Genomic DNA, 20,377 nt, shown 5'->3' with positions numbered 1-20,377 from the left:
TAGGGAGCATGCCTTCCTGCCGGCTTCATCTGAGGTTAAGACTTGGGCCTGGGTAGTTCTCATGTGCGTTGTACAGTGTTAGACAGTATCCCTGACTCTACCTGGTAGCTGCCAGTAGCTCCTCCCAGTCATGACAACCAAAAATAGCTCAAGACACTGTCCTACATACTCCTCAAGGTAAGCACCCTGACGTGGGCAAAACTTTCAGAACTTTAAATGTCATCTTGCCCACAGTCTTTTCCAACACCGCCCCCCCCCCTATGGCCTATCTTTGGGTCTGGCTTAGATGTCCATCTTTTTTGTCCTAGTAATACCTAGTTCTCAGCCCACAGTCCTTAATTCCCACCCCCTGGCTTCCGCTTGTTGGTTTATTTGTATTATTTCTCCATTCGACTCTACAAGGGCAGAAATCATGTTTTATTCATCCCTGAAACCTCAGCACTCAGAATAGGACCGGCACACAGTCGATGCAGTGTCTCTATTTGATGAGCAAATGAACAAACAAGGGTATCAGCCAGAAGAGGTGACTCCTGAGCTGAGACTTATAAAGTGGGCACGTTTATACCTCTGAAACACATATGCACTATCAAAGCTGTAAACACATGTTCACGTACACTGCTGCTTCTAGCCTGAGCGGTGGTTATCAGTTCAGACGCTTTGGCTAGAAGCGGCAGAAACCCCAACTCAGCAACTGTTTTTAAAACAACAGGAAATGCATTGATTACAGCCAGTCCAGGGATGATATGACTGACGTGTGGGCTCCTCCCTCCGCAGTGTACAGGACTGTGTTCCCTTCAGCATGGTCTTGCTTCTCTCTACCAAACGGCTGCAGAAGTTCCAGCTCTCATGTCTGCATCCCACATTAACCAGCACAGCAGAAAATTTTCTTTTTCCCATTATGAAGCAAAGTTTTAAGTTTTACTCCGACTGCACCACCATAAAGTAAACGCCCAGTTCTGTGTCAATCATGGTAATAGCAAGAGGCAACACTGGTTGATGTACCTAAACCAGGTCTCAGCAGTGGGCCTGACACGGGCTTTGTCCCATCCTGAGCCACTAGCTGAGACACAGGGTGTACTGGTTTGTTTTTTGTCAACTTGTCACTAACCAAAAGTCACCTGGGAAGAGGCAAACCTCAATGGAGAAATTGTTTCTGTGATAGTTTGTCTATGCTTGGCCCAGGGAGCGGCACTATTAGTAGGTGTAGCCTTGTTGGAATAGGTGTGTTATTGTGGGTGTGGGCTGAAGACCCTGACCCTAGCTGCCTGGAAGTCAGTATTCTGCTAGCAGCCTTCAGATGAAGATGTTGAATTCTCAGCTCTGCCTGTACCATGCCTGCCTGGATACTGCCATGCTCCTGCCTTGATGATAATGGACTGAATCTCTGAACCTGTGAGCCATCCTCAACTAAACTTATTTTTATAAGAGTTGTCATGGTCATGGTGTCCATTCACAGCAGTAAAACCCTAAGACAGCTTCCATCACCTTGGCCTGTAGGCACATCTGTGAGACATTTTCTTGATTAATGACTTGAAGGCCCTGCCCCCAATGTAGAAGGTGCTACCCTGGGCAGGTGGGCCAAGATTATTTATCACAAGAAAGCAGGCTGAGCAAGCCAGGAAGCAGCTCTCCTCCATAGCATCTGCTTCAGCACCTGCCTAAAGGTTCCTGCCTTGAGCACCTGCCCTGATGTCCCTCAGTGATGGGACTGTTGCCTGGAAGCATAAGATGAAATAAAGCCCTCCCTCCCCGAGGTGCTTTTTTTGGTCAGTGTTTTATCACAGCAGCAGAACCAAATGAGAGCACAGGAAGGGAAGGACAGATGCCACGACTGTCACAGTGCAGGCTGCATGAGGAAGGCTCTTCTCTAAGGAAGGAGTCCAGCACACTCCTCCATGGCATTGTTCCCTTTCATGTCACTCAGTCTCCTCTTTGGGTGGCCACTCAGGAAGCAGCCAGCCTGAGATGGTACCAGGACACCAGCGTGGTGCCTGTGGTATTGGGAAGCCCATGCTAAGTTGGAACTATGTACATCTGAGGTGGATTTGAAAGAGGTGGTGCCGAAGATATTCTGTGCAGCTGTCTGGCCTTTGCAAGGCTGAAGAGGAGGAAGATCGTATCTGGGTAGACGTGGGGACAGTCTGTCAGCTATGAAGGAGTGCTGACTCACAGACAAGGTCCTCCCTGTCCCTTCCTGGCCTGCAGCACCAGCTCAGCCTTGGTGATTAATCTCAAAGTAAAACACAAAGCAGCTTTCTGTGATGCTTTCAGACTGACTCCTGTTTGAAACAGTTAAAACTAGTGTTATTTGGGTGACTTTGGCTTATAGATTACCTTCAAAGCTCACAAGCAACACAGGGGACTGTGCTGTGGTTTCTGGAGCTGAACTACCACCTAGCTGTGTGAATTATGAGTAGTTGTTTCACCTGCCTGTTCTTTAGGGTGCTTGTGTATAAAATGGGCATGCATGTGGTCCTACCACATGGGATTACCGTGAGAACAAACGGGCTGATGCTGGTGATGCTGTATGGAGGTGGGAGGCAGGAAACAGTGGTACCCATGGCTTTCAGACTCCACCAGGGGTGAGCGATCCCTTGTCTTCTGTCTTTCTATCCCAGTCCTGTAGGCATCTTCCATCTGCTGTGAAGTGTATTCTACACCAAGGAAAGTTCTAACCATACCCAAAGGGAGCCTTCGCGGGTATGGTGTGACTGGAGATGGGTTTGGTGATGGGGACCCGAGACCTTTCCTGTTACTCCAGCACATGGATACACCACCCAAGGTGACCTCTAAGGTCATACTTTCCCAAACAGTGTGGGCCAGTGGGATATTTTAACCCACTCAGTATTAAACCCCCACTGCATGTGAAGAGCAGCCGCCTATGGGACAGAAGTGCTGGAGTCTGCCCCATCAGGCTCCTGCCGCATGCTAGAGAGCTTTGCACAGGAGCAGAAATGACCGTGAAGACTTGGATACCTCTGTCTCTCACTGTCCTGTCTGTGCGGTCTCAGTTTTCACTGCCTGGAAGATTAAAAGTCAATTAGGAAACCACATCCTGTCTCTTCAGCTCACCCAGAATGCAGAAACCACACTTGTCTCCTCACTCTGTGGCCTAGATGATTCCAGTGGGCCAGCGGAATGAAATGGGGATTTCTGTAAGAGAGAAGTCACCAAACTCCTTAGACCCCAACCTGTGCCACTAAGAGCCAGTCTCGTTTTATTGGTGGAGACTCGTCTGCGATGTGGGCTCAGAAGGAAGTGGCTGCAAAGGCCTCCCCACTCCTCTGTCAGCCTTCCACAAAGGCAGAGCCCCTGGAGTTTGTTTTCCAGAAGTAGCTTTCTAAATATATCCCTGCTTCCGGCAAGGCAGGCAGGCACATGGGCCTGCGAGATCCAGAGCAGGCATGAAATAGGGGGAAACTGCCGTGTTTTGTGTGGGCTCTGGGACCGTGATTGGTGGAGAGAGACAGGGAACCAGATACATTTCTCATGCCTGGGGTCCACCCTCAGCCTGCTCTGGGCCCTTGCCAGGCAGATGTCGGATCTGTGGAGACTGTTCTCCTGGCAGGGTGGAGCTGCCGATTAGCACCAGGCAGAAAACAGTCTTGTGGCAAATTGGAGGCAAGGGTGGGGGCTTTTCAAAGTCTTGCATTCTGAAGTGCAGTGTTCTGGTGAAGCAAATCTGGAAAGTAGAGACCTGTAAAACATTCCTCTACGTTGGGGCCCGTGCCTGGGATTCTAGATTGCATGCTTTTGAAAGTTTCGCTTGCAATATGACTGTCTCGTTCGTCCTAAAACTGTGAAAACATCTTTCCTGCTAACGACCTTTAGCTGGCTGTTCTTTAGGGCTTCGAAACTATTTTTGCACCATTTCATTCCATGAATATCTGTTGTGGTCTCACTACATGCCATCTGGGGACTCAGTCCAGGAGAAGAACAGAATTAAAGGCACAGAGATGGACACGGGCATGCCAGAGGGACACTGGAGGGCCAGGAAGAAGCTGAGGCTGTAGAGAATGACAGGAGCGGATCTTGCTGTCTCAGCCAAACGTAAAGGTCTTCAGGAAGGTGGCTTCTGAGAAGGGACCTCAAAGAAGAGAGCCACACACATTAGCTCCGGAGAAATAGCATGCGTCCCCCTCCCCCCCCCCGCCCCCCCGCTTCTAATCCATCAACAAGCACTGCTGGTCCTTTGCCAAAATGTCTGGAACTCACTGGCATTGTCTCTGCCCATGACCACTCTCATCAAACGCCTGCCATCTCTTCTTGCCTGGAGCATTGCAAGAGCCTCCTAAGTAACTCCCCATAAATTCCAGCCACGCTTCCCTCCTGCTTAGAAGTCTCTAGGTGTCTGCAATTGCCCTTTGAAAACAGTCCAGCCTTCTTACTGTGGCCTTTGGGACCTTGTCGGGTCAGTCCCAATTCTGACAATTTGGCCTTCAGCCACAAGGTTATGTCTTGGTTTGCCAGGACACAAAATGGTGTCAACAAGGGAAGTTGGCGTCCTCAGAGCTTTAGGGACTCAAAGTCTTGGGTCACCGTGTGAGCAGGACTCGTTTGCTGTAGGGAGCGGTGGAGAGAATCTCTTCCCTCCTTGGTGTGCGGATGGAAGTCCTGCCAAGTGCTCACGCTGTCTTCCTCTGTGGATGTCTGTGTCCATATGTCCACCCTTAGAGAGACATCTGTACTGTTGAGCTAGGGTGCACTCAGATAACTTCATTTTAACTTAATCAACCTCTAAAACTCTGACCTTCCAACCAGGATCACATTCTGAGGTCCTGGGGAGTACCACTGCAGGGTATGAATTTGGGGGTCACAATTTCATTCCATAATGGTCCTTTCTCTGTTGCACATTCCAAGCCCTTTCCTACCGTAAGACTTTCTGTTAGACTGCCCTGTAGTAAGTACATAGCCAGCCCCTTTGCCTTCAGGTCTTCGGTAATATCACCTCCTTAGGCAGATCTTCCTTGAGCAGCCCCCACCAAACCAGCTATGCTGTTCCAACCCATTTTATTTCTTTTATCATGGTGAAACTGATATATTATAGTAAACTGTTCATATCTGCAGTAAATGGGCATACCCTTGTGACCATCAGCCTAATCAAAATACGAAACATTTTCCTCTCTCTCATACACCCCAGATAGTTCCCTCTCTCTTCTTTCAAGCACTACCTGTCCAGGGGCGACTGCCTATCTGATATCCACCATCACAGCCCTGCTTCTCCTGGACTCTTCTAAATGAATTGTTGAGTACGTACTATGTGTCTGACTTCTCCAGATCAGCTTCGCCTATCCCACTGCATTACCAGTGTCTTGTTCTTTTCTATTACTGTTCTCATAAAAACCCAATGCCTTGTGCTTATTCGTCACCCTATTGTGGGATATTCAGGTTGTTTTCACTTTAGACCTAGTATGAAGAATACGCTGAGAACTTAGCTATGTTGTAAACATGCCCTCATCTGTTTCAGACAACCCAGAATAAAGTTGCTGGCTTGTAGAGTAGATACACAGGTCTGACTTTTTTTCTAAACTGCAAACCTAGAAAGCATCAAACCGTTTCCCTCTCGCCAGCAATGACTATTCAACCCTATTTCTCTGCCTCACCAGCATTCACTGTTATTAGACTGTTTTTATTTAACTCATTCTACTGAATCTGAAGGGATACAATTTTCCCAGTTACTGATGATACCTGCAAATTGGACATTTTGATAATGTCCTTTGTTGAGGTATCTTTTCAAGCATAATGTACCATTTTTAAACTGGATATCTCTTATTCATTTATCAATGTCATTTACATATCCTGAATATAGATTCTAATATTTTCTGCTGGTCAGTAGCTCATCTTTCCATTAGTGTATTTTTTTCAAAACTAGTTATTAATTTTGTTGAAGACTTCAGGCTACAAAATATTCCCCAAGGCCAAACAGTAGGACTAAGTTTGTGAAGTAGTTTCATATGTCCTATGGAGTCCCTAGCAGAGCTATAATGTCCCTCAAATTTGTTCCCAGGGAGTTTCAGAAAGAAACTGAGGTCACATAAATTTTTACCCACTGTGTAGGCAGCCTTGCTGTATGAGACTCCCTTGCTCTTTGGAAAATAACATGTAGGGCCCAAGAGTTGACTCAGTAATAAGGAATACATTCTGCTCTTCAAGTGGACCCAGGACCAATTCCCAGAATGCACCTGGCCACTCACAACTGTCTGTAACTCAGGTTCTAGGGGATCCAACTCCTTCTGACCTCTGCAGGCATGAACACAGTGCGCGCATGCACACACACACACACACACACACACACACACCTAGGCAAAATACTTCAACACATAAAATAATAAAGAAACCAAATATAGAAAGTTCTTTTAAAGAAAGAAAACAGTGTGATTAGAACTGCAGGTGATTGTCCTGTGTGAGGGCAGCAGAGCACCCAAAACCAGGGCCCCTGTGTTCAGGGGAGAAAGAATGGTCTTGATTTCTTCTATAGGTTGTAATCTACCACGAGAAAATTCATAACTACCCCAAACCTTAAATATATGCATATTCTCTATACCAACAATTTCACTTGTGTGAATTTAGCCTAGGGGTAAACACATGGCTATATACAAGTTTAGTCACAAGAATATCTTTTACAGCTTGCTTTATATAGTGAGATATCAGATGACCATCGAAAAGAGTAGGCTATATTAAGTATAATCTTAAAATTCCATATAATATGGTTATGAAATTCTTTAAAATATTTCTTATGAGTGATATTCATTGACATATAATATTATATATAGTACTTATATAATAATAATATATAGACACACAAATGTGTATTTTTTAAGCTTTACATGGGGCTGGAGAGATGGCTCAGCAGTTGAGAGCATTTGCTGTTCTTCCAGCGCCCACATCAGATTGACTTACAACCACCTGGACTCCATTTGCAAAGGTTCCAACACCCTCTTCTGGCCTCTGAGGGCACCTGCATGCATGTGGCATATCCTCACACAGACACACATACATACACATAAATAAAAGTTAAATAAACTTTTTAAAACTTTACATATTTGTATCCATTTACATACATGTGTCCGCTTATTTTCTGTTTATAAAATCGTAATACAGACAGGATATTTTGAAAGAGTATCTAAACCAAAGAACTATGCTAACAGCAGTAATTTGTAAACATCTCTAATCCTCAATTCATATTTTTCATGTGATATCATACTCAGAGGTCATGTTGGTTAGTTTTATGTCGTATTAGCTAGCACAAGCTAGTCATCTGGGAAAAGGGACTCTCGACTGAGAAAGTGTCTCCAGAATGTTGGACTATAGATGAGTCTACTTAGCACTTTCTGAGTTAGTGCTTGATGTGGGCATGCCCAGCTCACTGTGTGTGGTGACAGCTTGGGCAGATGGCCCTGGTTACAACAATAGCAGGCTGAGCACCATCCATAGAGAACAAGCCAGTGTCTGTTATTCCTTCTCTGCTTTCGGTCCTCTCTCCAGGTTTCTGCCTTGAGGGCCTGACCTGACTTCCTTTGATGGTGGGTTGTAAAGTGAAGATCAAGTCAAACGAACCCTTTCCACCAGTTTGCTTTTGGCCATGATATTTATCATAGCAGGAGAACCCCTGACTAAGATGTGGTCCTTTTTAAGTTCTCTCCTTCACACGTCACAGCTACTTTTGTTCTTCTCTAGAAAACGCCTACTTTAAAAACCCTGCAGTCCACACCCTTCCTCTCTCAAGTTTGCTGCCCCCACTTCCTGTTCTCTATCACAAAAACCAGAGGATTTGATGTCGGAGTACGAGTGCCTTAGAAGGGAAGGCTGTCACGGGCAACGTGTCATTCTCTGTTCTGTCTGGGGTCGGGGATTGGAGGTGTTGGGCATTTATGATCTATAACCTCTTCCCTATGCATAGAAACATTTGGAAGGACATACACAGAGGTCACAGTGTTAGCTGTAGTCATTCTGGCAGATTACAATGGGTTTGATTTTCTTTGTTTGGCTTATCTGTGCGTTCTATTTCTTATTATTAGCAGCCATTCCTTCATTGTTTTTTCTCCTTTCAGAATTTCTAAAGTATACTTCGATTAATACACACACACACACACACATACACACACACACACACACACACACAAATAATTTCCCAGGATTTTTCACTAGGAAGTTGAGAAGTAAATACGCTAACTTGCAGGTTAAATAGCCTTAAATATACATTCTCATTCCCAAATACGACTCCAGACAGACTCTGCACTCAAGCCCACCATCAATGTGGGAAGGCTTCATATGTGTATGTCTAAGCATAAGACATCATAAGTGAACAGAAGGGAAGGGAAGGGGCAAGGGCCAAGTAAACCAGTGGTCACAGTACCGCCATCTGAAAATGGACACATCTGTTTTATGTACCTGTGAGGCTAAGCAAGGCAATACATGCGGTAGACTCCTCCTCACAGGGCAAGCATAGCACAGGTCCTCAAGCAAACGTGAACACCCGCTATATGGATTTCTTTCACTTAGCAGCTGATCAATGGCTTCAGACATAGAGCTCTGGATTGAGGGCTATGGATGGCATAACCCAGACGGAACCCCAGAGGAGTTCATAACCCCCAAGGAGCAGTTGGGAACAGCTAACTGCTTATTGACAGATATTGCTGAGAAGCACTTCTGCTTATATAGTGATGCATCTATCCTCATGGTCTCTGAGACAATCTTAGTAATTATTGTATCTCTGTCCTTGTCTCAGAAGACTGTTCCTGCTTTGATCAGAGCACACACCTATGGGATGGGAAAAGTTCTGTTTGTGTGTGTACAGTGGACGAGGGCTTTGTTTGACTTTTCAGTGCCTTATCTTTCTCATCTGTACAATAAAAATAATCATACGTGTTAATATTGCAGTAGGTTATCGTAAGAGTTAAAATGTCAGTGTATGCAAAGCTCTGGGAACAATACCTGGCATGTCAGCTTCTCACCTCTGCCAGCTTATAGTCATTGAAGGATAGTCCTTTGGGGTCAGGTCACAATTTTACTAATTGCTGTCTCCTTAACACAGCCTAAAGAGCAACTAAGGCTGAAAGCGGTATTTGTCCCATTAAAACCAGAACAAGCATGACCCCCTTCTGCAGGCAGAGGGTTTGGAAGGTGTTTCCCTTCCTAGGTGGACATCAGATGACTCAAAGGACTGTGGTGTTAGGAGGGATGTGGCCCTTCCTAGGACAGTTGGAATTCATGAGACAGTGTCTTAGTTGGGGTTTCTGTCGCTGTGACGGAACACCGTGAGCACGGCATCTGGGGGACAAGGGTGTTTATTTTGCCCTACACTTCACGGCCCTGTTCATTACTGAGGGAAGTCAGGGCAGTGTCTACTTCCCTGTACCAAAGGCAGTGCTAACCTTCACTAACCCAATTCAGAGCGGTGCCCTGCTCACCCCCACCACCACCCCACCCCACACATTGCACAGCCCCACCCCAAGGATCTTAAGGAGGAGATGAAGGGTAAGGAGCATTACTAAGACCCTTGCCCTGCCTAACACACAACTCTACATTCACACAATATATTTACTTTTCTGACTACAGATGTGTAACAGTACTGAAAAGTGGCAAAAAGTTAGCTCAGCTCACCTCGGTGACATTAATCTCCTTCCTGGGGGTAATCTGGCACCAAATATCCATTCTGTACTAGGAAGAATTGAAAATGTGGGGAGGAAGGCCATGTGGGGGTAGGAACCAGCATTGATGAGCCCAGAGGACAGTGGGATATGCCCAGGTCAACATGCCCACCGCCGGGCAACTTTGAGCAAATCATTTAATTGCTCTGGCCTCAGATTCCTCTCCTTTACAATGGAGCGTGAATTAAAGACCCTTAGGCTTTGAATTCAACTCCAAATGTTCTCTGCTTTATATAGAAACGTTCTTCTAGAAGTCAGATTCATTATTTAGAGGATATCTCCAAACAAAATCTTAACAGCCGGGTGTGCTGGCTTTTAGGAAACCCACTTCCAGCTTGTTTCTTGGGGCCATTTACTTGGAACATTGTTGGCTCCAGCTGCATATGTAGCAGAGGATGGCCTTGTTGGTCATCAATGGGAGGAGAGGCCCTTGGTCCTGTGAAAGCTCTATGCCCCAGTATAGGGGAATGCCAGGGCCAGGAAGCTGGAGTGGGTGGGTTGGTGAGCAGGGAGAGGGAGGAGGGGATAGGGGGTTTTCAGAGGGAATCAGCATTTGAAATATAAATAAAGAAAATATCTAATAAAAAAGAAAAATAAAAAAGAAAACCCACTTCCCAGACAACGATCAAAAGTCCTTTCTCTAAAACTGCCCCAGTGGCATATGTGTCCTCGTATAAAGGGATAATTTTATGTTCTATCCCATGACCTGCTTTTGTGTATGTTAAAATAAAATAATACTTGAAATTGTTTGCTATTGTTACTATAATTGTTTGCTAACAAACCTAGTCTTAAGGTACATGGAGAGCCTACTTTTGATCTTTAACTACATACAGACAAGTTCTCACTTGGCAACAAGAGTAGACGAGATGCCTAACTTCTTTTTCATGCTGTGTTTTTAATTTATTCACAAATGTATATGTACTAAGTTAATACTAACAAAAAGTAAAAGTGTTTTTACAGCACCATCTTTTTTAGGATTTTTCTTTTTTTCGAGACAGGGTTTTTCTGTATAGCCCTGGCTGTCCTGGAACTCACTCTGTAGACCAGGCTGGCGGAAATCCACCTGCCTCTGCCTCCCAAGTGCTGGAATTAAAGGCTTGCGCTACCACTGCCCAGCCTTTGTTAGGATTTCTATTGCTGTGATAAAACACTGTGACCCAAAGCAAGTTGGGGAGAAAAAGCTTACACATCCATTATTTGAAGTCCATCATTGAAGGAAGTCAGGAACCTGAAGGCAGGAGCTGGGGCAGAGGCCGTGGAGGAGTGCTGCTTACTCCTCTGATCATCATGGCTTGCTTGGGCAGCTCTTTTATAGAACCCATAACCACCAGCCCATGATGGCACCACCCACAATAGGCTGGGCCCTCCCACATTAATCACTAGTTAAGAAAATGCCGTATAGGCTTGTCTATAGCCTGATCTTATAGAAGCATTTTCATATGAGGTTCCCTCCTTTCCGATGACTTTAGCCTGTGTCAAGTTGACATAGAACTATCCGGCACAAACATGAATATAGCATAGCTCTGACGTCTGGGATCTTTGAGAGCAAGACTTACCTGTGTGAATGATACCCACTGATACCTTCCTACAGTATATATTTTATGCAGCCAAGTGACTCATATACACAGTCATTCAAATTCAGGAGCATCTGTGTGGCTAACAGGAATAGTGGTGATGAGCGTGCTGATGCTGGAGACTACCTTCATCGTGTTTGCACCCTGTCCTACTAGTCTAGATCTTCACTGAGACATTCGCTGATTCCTTGTTCGATCCTCTGACAAGCAGTATGTCATCTTTTTACTTATGACAAAGTGGAAGGAAAGCAGCCCCCCCCCAGGCCGGGTATCCTTAATGCCCTAGTTTTTCGCTTCTCCGTGCACCTTAGATCTGTCACTTGCCGTAACAGTTACTGTACCACCTGAGCCATCCCTCGTCTCCTGCTTTTTGCATTCTGAGGGTTGTGCATGGCCAGTGTGACAGTGTGCCTTAGAACTGATAATAAATAAGCACTCACAGGCATTCCACAGAACATAACACACAATTTACTAAACATACCTTCATCAATAGGCAACCTAAGATGTCAGTCCATGGGGACTTCTCCGAATGCTAATGGGACTCAGTTATCTACCCTGCTCACAGAGGCAGGTGAAAGAGAACGGTCTAGATCAATAGATTTCAAGCTTGAGCAGACATCTGAATCCTGTGGCATGCTCATGAAAACAGGACACCCGGCCCCATTCAGAGCTGTTCATTCATGTCACATTATACTTGTAGATCATCTGTATGTAGAAGGAAGATTGCGTTGCTCCCCGTAATAAATGGAGTCACGGAACCAACAATTCCCTAATCAATGGCTGGACCCAGGCTCATTTATAGCGATTTGCCGGCCTTTGGGGTATAGGCTACACGGTGCTCCAGATTCTTATACCCAAAGGCATCAAAGATTTTTTGAGAATGCCGTTAATTTAATCAGTGAAAGCCATTTCTCATTATTATGCTAATTAGCAAGTCTGCCACACTGGTGTAGCTGTGGAGACCTGAAGACGACAACAGCTCCTGTAAAACCTAGCCGACAGCTCCTGTCGTGGGAATTCCTAGACAGAGCACACTGGCTATGACTTACGTTAGCATAGCACAGGCTCCTTGACTCATCCCAGCGAAGAGTTTAGGATCCGGAAAAGCACTTCATTAACAAATCGCTCTGTTTGATCCCACAGACTGAGCCCGAGATCATAGAAGAGACCAACGTGGACAGAGTCCACGAGCCCCGGGGCTACGGCAGGGCGCGGCAGGCGAAGGGCCACTCCGAGACCTCCACACTGAGCTCGCAGCCTTCCATCGACGAAGTCCGACAGCAGATGCACATGCTTTTAGAGGAAGCCTTTAGCCTGGCATCTGCTGGCCATGCAGGCCAGAGCCGGCACCAGGAGACCTACGGCTCCACCCAGCACCTGCCGTACTCAGAGGTGGTGACCAGTGCTCCGGGGACCATGACACGGCCCAGGGCTGGGGTGCAGTGGGTGCCCACCTACCGACCGGAAATGTACCAGTACAGTCTGCCCCGGCCGGTAAGCCCCATCTCCTGTTCACCTACCATCGCTGGGTTTGCTCTCCCCACTAGATTCCAACGGGGGACCCAGAGCAAGAATTTTGGAATTTAGGGACAAGCCGTGCTGGAGTCTTTTCTCACACTCCACTCATGTTCCACAGCCAAACCTTGTTCTTGGGGGACAGGTTCCTCACATTTCCTTTTCTGCCATCACCCCTGAAAGGGTTAATCCATTCTCCACTCGCTGGTGGTTTTCTCCATTTTCAAACATGAATCTCAACTTAAATGTCCAAAAAAATATCAACGAGGCCTGTGTGAAGGGCCTGTGTGTCCTGGTGGCTAAGAACGTAGACTGTGAGCCAGGTGGCTTGACCAGGAATCTCACCTCAACCACTTTCTGGCTTTGGAACTTCAGGAAGTTGCTTTCAGTTTCTCTTGGTAAAAAATAAATAAATATGAACAATAAGCTACTTCCTGGTAAGAAGGAAGTTCTTCCTAGGTACACAAGAGTTAAATCCTTATGCAGGGTGCTGAACTGGGCATTGCTCGAATGTTATGCACTCTGTATAATGAACCTCTGAGACTATTTCTGTTTTATAGCAAAGGGTGTCCAGTCCCCTAGAAGCTTAAGTTATAGACATTTGTGAGTTGTCGTTTGGTACTGGGAATGGAACCCTCAGCTTCCAAACGAGCATGCTCTTAAGCCATCTCTCCAGCCCCCAGCTCTCAGCATATTAACCATTTTAAAGTACACAGTTTGGTGTCATCATACACTTTAACATCCTTGTGCAACTACTTCTTCATCTTGCCAACATGATCCTCTGTACTCATTAGAAGACGACTCCCTTCATCTCCCCTCATAGTCCTGGAAACCAACACTCTACCTCTGTCTATAAATTAATCTTTGTCCTTATATGATTGATTGGTATATTTCACTTAACATAAATTTCAAGTTTTGTCCATGTAGTGGCATCAGAAGGCCCTTCCTAAATTTTAAGACTGAATAATATTCAAGTGTACATACCACACTGTATCATTTTGTCTGCCAATGTGTAAGGATTTTAGTTGTCTTCACCTTTGTGCCACAGTAGGTTAGCTACACACATATCTCACACACATATCTTTTCCAGTTCTTGCTTTCATTATTCTGGGTATCTACCCATGAGGGGGAGTACTGAGGCAAACAGAATTCTGTTTTCTATTGACATATTATTTTCTGCAATAGTGTACCATTTTTTCATTCTCTCCAACAATGAATTTTTTTATTTCTTTACATCTCACTCATGTTGTAACTTTTTAGTCTCTTGAAAATAGTTATCCTAATGAGTTTGAGGTAGGCCTCATTATGGTGTTTGTTTGTTTGTTTGTTTTGCATTCCTATAATGATACTGTGTTAAGCGCCTTTTCATGGTTTCATTTGCCACTCATATGTCTTCTTAACATAATTTAAAACATATACTTTTAATCAGTGCTCAGGTCTCAGGAATATAAATTTGTCATTGCCATCAGAGGACTTTGATGGATACATTCAAGAAGACCTACATTCCTGGAAAATGTCAGCAACTCTAGATCACTCAAGTCACATTTCAAAAGGCCCGGATCTAAAAAGATGGGGAAAATCTCACATGGATTTACATATCTGCCATTATAAATGCTTTCCCATGTCATCATTCATATTACAGTTTCCAAGGTAACGGTGTTCTGATAATGCACATGAAGGTGGCACCTGCCTGCCCCATTGGGGAAGAGAATTTCCTTCCATAGATCTATAAAACACCCCAACCTTAACACTTTATATACTCCTCCTAGGAAGTTGACCTTTGGAAAGGTCCACTCATATCCTTTCTGTATTGATTGCCACCAACTTCATCTCATTGACTCTTTTCCAGTCTCTTTATGGGGATCTCTCACCTTGACCCCCTAGCACAAAGTGGAGTGACTCCCACCAACCAGATGATCCTAGGACACAGTTCTGAGACTCGGAGTCTGCATATAGTGGTGGTGATAAGATTAGTTCCCGAGAAATCATTAGTGCAGGTCTTGCACCTAGCAAACACCCTAGACTTGTTAGTTAATACTCAGTAGACTGCTTGGCATGGTGCCAGCACACTAAATTACTTGATATCATTCATTATTATCCAAATAGTTCTGCTTTGTTGGGCCTATAGTCTATGACTCTTTTCAGCTCTCTGAACCCACATCTCCTTCTGCTCTGTTAAGACCCACCCTCAATGCCCCGTCTCAGAGTCCTGAGCAAACTTTGCTTTTGTTTGATGGCTGCATGGAGGCTGATTCTAAGAACCCATGAGAGCCCTGGGCTTCACAGAGAAAGCTTTAGATGATGGAGACAAATCTTCTGATTGGTGACAAGTGAGATGTTGCCATAGCCCTTACACCTCGGCTCAGTAAAGCCATTTAAAAACATTGTGGGACACTCGAACACTCAGGCAGCTGTTTGTTGAAATTAGGAGTTGTCACTTATGCTGAGCAGGGCAAATCCATTAGAAAATGGGCGAGCTTCATAGGAGTAAAGACTGAAACATAAACCAGCCCGAGGGCAGGCCATCAAAGCAGAACACACTAAAAAGCATCTCTTCATTGTCACGGCTTCCATCTCTGCCAAGTGCACAGGATTCCTGTCTCCACAAAAGGAGAAGACAGCCAACAGGATGCAGTGGAGGTGATGATGCTTAACTCAAGACCTTACAGAGGCCCCTGTACTGTGATAATGTGAAAATCGAAGGAAAGAAACAGTGATTTAGCAAGATAACCATGATTATTACCTTGTGTCTTGCAAAAAAAAGAGAAAGTGCTCCCAACCCTGCCGGGGGTTAATTGGGAGCTGGTGTTCCTAATGTGCCAGGGCCAGCCTCGTGGCATTTACATCATGGGAAAGGCATCTTGGAATTTCTACAGTGCATTTTGGGAAGCTTTGATCATATTTTACCTCTTGAATCTATAAAGAAATTGGACTCGACACCTAATGACCAATCCAATTTTGCCAGCAGCCATAATGGGTCTACGCCAAGTGGAATGAAAATATCCTACAACTTCCCTGCTGGCGAGAGAGTAAGGATTCTTAAAAAGGCATCAGGGTTGAAGCATTTTGCCCACCAGACTCTTTACAGAAGAATTAACAGTAATAATAATAATAACATTTGCCATCTATTGAGTTGCTATTGTTGAACGCACACCAGTTTAAGTGCTGTGTAGACATGCTCTCTCCTAACACATCAACCCTCCTATGATGTTGCTATCATTAGCCCCAAGTACTCAGTTAGGAAACAAGTTTGGAAAACGAAAGAAACGTGTCCAGTTTCTAACAGTCACCCTTGATGTCCACAGGGGACAGGTTCAAGACCCCTCGGAAGGCAGCAAAACTCCTCAGTACTCAGTTCCCAAATTCCTTGTGGGCCTCATTTGCAAATGTGCCCTACATATATGCTCCTATGTCACCTCTAGGTCATTTAGAAAGGCATAACCCAGACACTATGTGATTGCTGTCATCTCCCTTATTTGGGGAATAATTTTAAGAAATGTCTGTGTGTGCTCAGTACAGACTTCAGTTTTCTTTTTGAGGACATTCCATCTGCAGACATTTGAATCCCCAGTTGTGGAATCCCTGGACCCAGGGGCCATGTGAACAGCTCTTAATTGCAGAAATGGGTGAAAACCTGTTGCTGCCTATCACTGACGCCCACTTGATTTCCATCCTCTGATTAAATGGGAACTGTAGGGATGTCCTTCCAGCTCTAATGAAAATGCAAATATCTACATGCATGGTGTAGGTTCTTCTCATACGGAAGCTGACTCGATTTGGAGGAGCTTTTTCTATTCCTGTCACTGGTCTAGTACGGGAGGCAAGTAAGTAGGCTTAACAAGCTTGTGTTCCTCCTTCCCCCTTAAAGACAGAAGAGTCCTCTCCCAAACATATCAGGCATGTTTATAGCCACCACAGCCATAGCACCTGGATTCACAATATATCACATTGCTCATATTTCTCCAAATAAATTTGAATCTGTCCTGAGCTTCCATCTGGCCAGGTGGGTAAGGAATTGGAGGGGATGATCCCGACTGGTTACTGTTGATCGTGCATCCTGACGCTCTCTGGATCCTTGAAGGCAGGGTCACTATGCTATACTGACACAAGGCTCTTTGCTCTTGCTCAACCCTGGGCCCTGCCCGTGAAAACGAGCAGAGCTCTTGATGTTTGACCAAAGCATGCTCCATTAAACTTAGGAATGTCACTGGATCTACAGGAGGGCTACTGCATGGGAAGAAAAAAGGCTGGAGAACGCCTCTCCCTGCCCACTGCATTAGTTACCATCATGTCACTGTGACCAAATGCCTAAGGGAACAGCCTGAAGAAGGAAAACTAGCTCATGACTTCAGAGTCTGGCCGTGTTTTGAGGAAAGAGGAGACTAGAGACAAGATACCCCCAAGGACCTGCTGTCAACAAACTACTTCCTTCGGCTAAGCCCTGCCTCCTAAAGGTTCCATAACTCCCCCTTGCCCCCCATTTCAGATTCAACTAGAAAGCTTGCGAACAGCTTTGAGGAGCTGGAGAGAGAACTCAGTGGTTAGGAGCGACTGATGCTCTTCCAGAGGACCTGAGTTCAATTCCCAGCACCCACATCAGGTATCTCACAACCACCTAGAACCCCAGCTCCAGAGGAACCGATGCCCACTTCTGGCTTCACTGGACACCTGCATACCTGGGGCATATAGTCACACAGTACATACACACACATACATGAGGATTTTAAAAAATTTGAAAGCAGCTTTGAAATCAGCGTGTGATTCTATTCTCCTCTGTGCCTAATGGGGCAGAAGGCAAGAGATGTTAACGTAGCTGAGGCCAAACAGCTGTGAAGGATCAGATAAGAACCAACCTCAGGTTTAAAGCCATGTCCTCTGTACTGACCCTCCTCCCCAGCTCTGAATTATAGGCAGTGTGCTTCGTGGCCTTTGTGATTTTTGACACATCTGTTGACCTCTCTGGGCTTCAGTATCCTCATATATTGAAATAAGGAAAGTGGCCTCGATGTCTCTTGCTCTCTTTGAGGCAGAGAGCTTGGACAATGCTCATCCATAGCACTCAGGCAGTGCCCCATCCATTGCTCTTGGTTGTCTGATAGATCAACAACGTGCTTTATTCCTCCTTGGAGTTAGATTTTAATTGTCAAGCCCCCATCGTCAAATAAATCAGAACTATCCTTCTACATGACTCAATCTGTACAAAGTCACCTGTAACTGGATATGAAGAGAGTGGGTGCTTTTCTGGATTGCTGACCTAGGACAAGGCTTTCTTCTGTAGTTCAGCTCTGAACTGTCCCCTGAGCCATGGTACTATTGATAAGTGATAGAGTCTTTTTTAAGAGATGAAGCCTAGTTAGGGAGGGGTTATATTCAGATCACTGGGATAGGCCTTTAAAAGTGTTGCTTGGGACCCCAACCAAGACCCTTGGGAATGAGAGTAAGAAGGTGAAGAGTCAATGACACAGATTCTAGGAGTTGGGTCAGTGGCAAAAGCAGACTGGTTTATTACAGGAACTGGGCAAACCCGCTCCCAGCATCTCATTGGCTCTCTAGTAGACAGATGTGGTGTCTTTTCTCAATGGCTCCCTCTATTGCCCGGTCCAGCATCGGCCATCTCTAGCTGTGCTGGCAGATTCTGCATTGGCTCAGGGGGGGAGTATCAGTTGCACATGTGCCAGCATTGCACCAGGGCCTGCTTGGCTAAGCTCCTCCTACATAAAAGGAGTGATGGAACCCCAGTCTCTCTCTCTCTCTCTCTCTCTCTCTCTCTCTCTCTCTCTCTCTCTCTCTCTCTCTTTCTCTCTCTCTCTCTTTCTCTCCTCTCTCTCTCTCTCTCTCCCTCACACACACACACACACACACACACACACACACACCTAAACCATGAGGATACCTTCTATGATGCACTACCACAAGAACAATGCAATTGAGCCAACCAACCATATTCTGAAGCATCTCAATCTCTGAGTCAAAGTATAAAAAGAAAAAAAAAACTTTTCTTGGATGATAAGTTCTCTTGGGTAGTTATAGTAAAGCAAGACTGACTGGTGCAGCTCCTAATGAGGACAGCTTAGCTTTGGCCTATGAGTCTACCTTCTCCTGCTATACAAAGCCCAGGGACCCCAGGCCTGCTCCGACTAGGAAGCTCCTATCCACCTTTCTTTTTGTAATGCTGCCCTTGAGGTTTACGTATCCGGCTGTCTCCTTCTTGGTAGATGCATGCTCATAGGAGGTCCCTGCTTGTCTGTGCTGACTCCACAGAGATTGCTAGGGAGGATGGCTCCCTCTGATCCTTCACCCCTAACACAGGTGGGCCTGAACATCACCTTCAATCTTTTCACATTACCACCAAATGTCTGAGACTAAAGATTTCCCTATTTAATTACACGAAGCCTCTTTCAGCCACGGAGATCTGAAACCCATTTATAAAGGCTGCCTTCACTTCAGTCTTCATTCTTCTTGAGTTTCATGTGTTTAGCAAATTGTATCTTATATCTTGGGTATCCTAGGTTTGGGGCTAATATCCACTTATCAGTGAGTACATATTGTGTGAGTTTCTTTGTGAATGTGTTACCTCACTCAGGATGATGCCCTCCAGGTCCATCCATTTGGCTAGGAATTTCATAAATTCATTCTTTTTAATAGCTGAGTAGTACTCCATTGTGTAGATGTACCACATTTTCTGTATCCATTCCTCTGTTGAGGGGCATCTGGGTTCTTTCCAGCTTCTGGCTATTATAAATAAGGCTGCTATGAACATAGTGGAGCATGTGTCCTTCTTACCCGTTGGGGCATCTTCTGGATATATGCCCAGGAGAGGTATTGCTGGATCCTCTGGTAGTACTATGTCCAATTTTCTGAGGAACCGCCAGACTGATTTCCAGAGTGGTTGTACAAGCCTGCAATCCCACCAACAATGGAGGAGTGTTCCTCTTTCTCCACATCCACGCCAGCATCTGCTGTCACCTGAATTTTTGATCTTAGCCATTCTGACTGGTGTGAGGTGGAATCTCAGGGTTGTTTTGATTTGCATTTCCCTGATGATTAAGGAATGTTGAACATTTTTTCAGGTGTTTCTCTGCCATTCGGTATTCCTCAGGTGAGAATTCTTTGCTCCGTTCTGAGCCCCATTTTTTAATGGGGTTATTTGATTTTCTGAAGTCCACCTTCTTGAGTTCTTTATATATGTTGGATATTAGTCCCCTATCTGATTTAGGATAGGTAATGATCCTTTCCCAATCTGTTGGAGCTCTTGACTCTAGCTGCATATATATCAAAAGATGGCCTAGTCGGCCATCACTGGAAAGAGAGGCCCATTGGACTTGCAAACTTTATATGCCCCAGTACAGGGGAACACCAGGGCCAAAAAGGGGGAGTGGGTGGGCAGGGAAGTGGGGGTGGGTGGGTATGGGGGACTTTTGGTATAGCATTGGAAATGTAAATGAGCTAAATACCTAATAAAAAATGGAAAAAAAAATAAAGGCTGCCTTCACTTCTGAGTCTCCAGCTTTTCCTGTCAAAGGAAGGGTACCCTCTCCAAACCCCTAAATCCAAAAGATGTATTCTTGAATGCCAAACTGAGCCCAACAAGCTTAATTATGGAATTAAGAACTTGGGTGCCATCAATAGTTTTGAATA

At 45.2% G+C, this 20,377-nt stretch overlaps 1 protein-coding gene across 6 annotated transcripts in view; it reads left to right on the top strand.

Moving 5' to 3' along the window:
• Nucleotides 1-20,377, top strand: part of D430041D05Rik (RIKEN cDNA D430041D05 gene) — a 268,798-nt gene that overhangs the window by 231,315 nt on the left and 17,106 nt on the right. For all 6 annotated transcript variants that reach the window (XM_006499487.4, XM_006499483.3, XM_011239527.2 and 3 more), the window contains one exon: nt 12,368-12,718. In XM_006499487.4, the coding sequence (XP_006499550.1) occupies nt 12,368-12,718 (351 nt within the window). The remainder of the gene's footprint in view (nt 1-12,367; nt 12,719-20,377) is intronic.

This window comes from Mus musculus, chromosome 2, assembly GCF_000001635.26.
Source record: "Mus musculus strain C57BL/6J chromosome 2, GRCm38.p6 C57BL/6J".
NCBI lineage: Eukaryota > Metazoa > Chordata > Mammalia > Rodentia > Muridae > Mus > Mus musculus.
The sequence above is the reverse complement of the archived record's forward strand: the minus strand, read 5'-3'. Positions and strand labels throughout refer to the sequence as shown.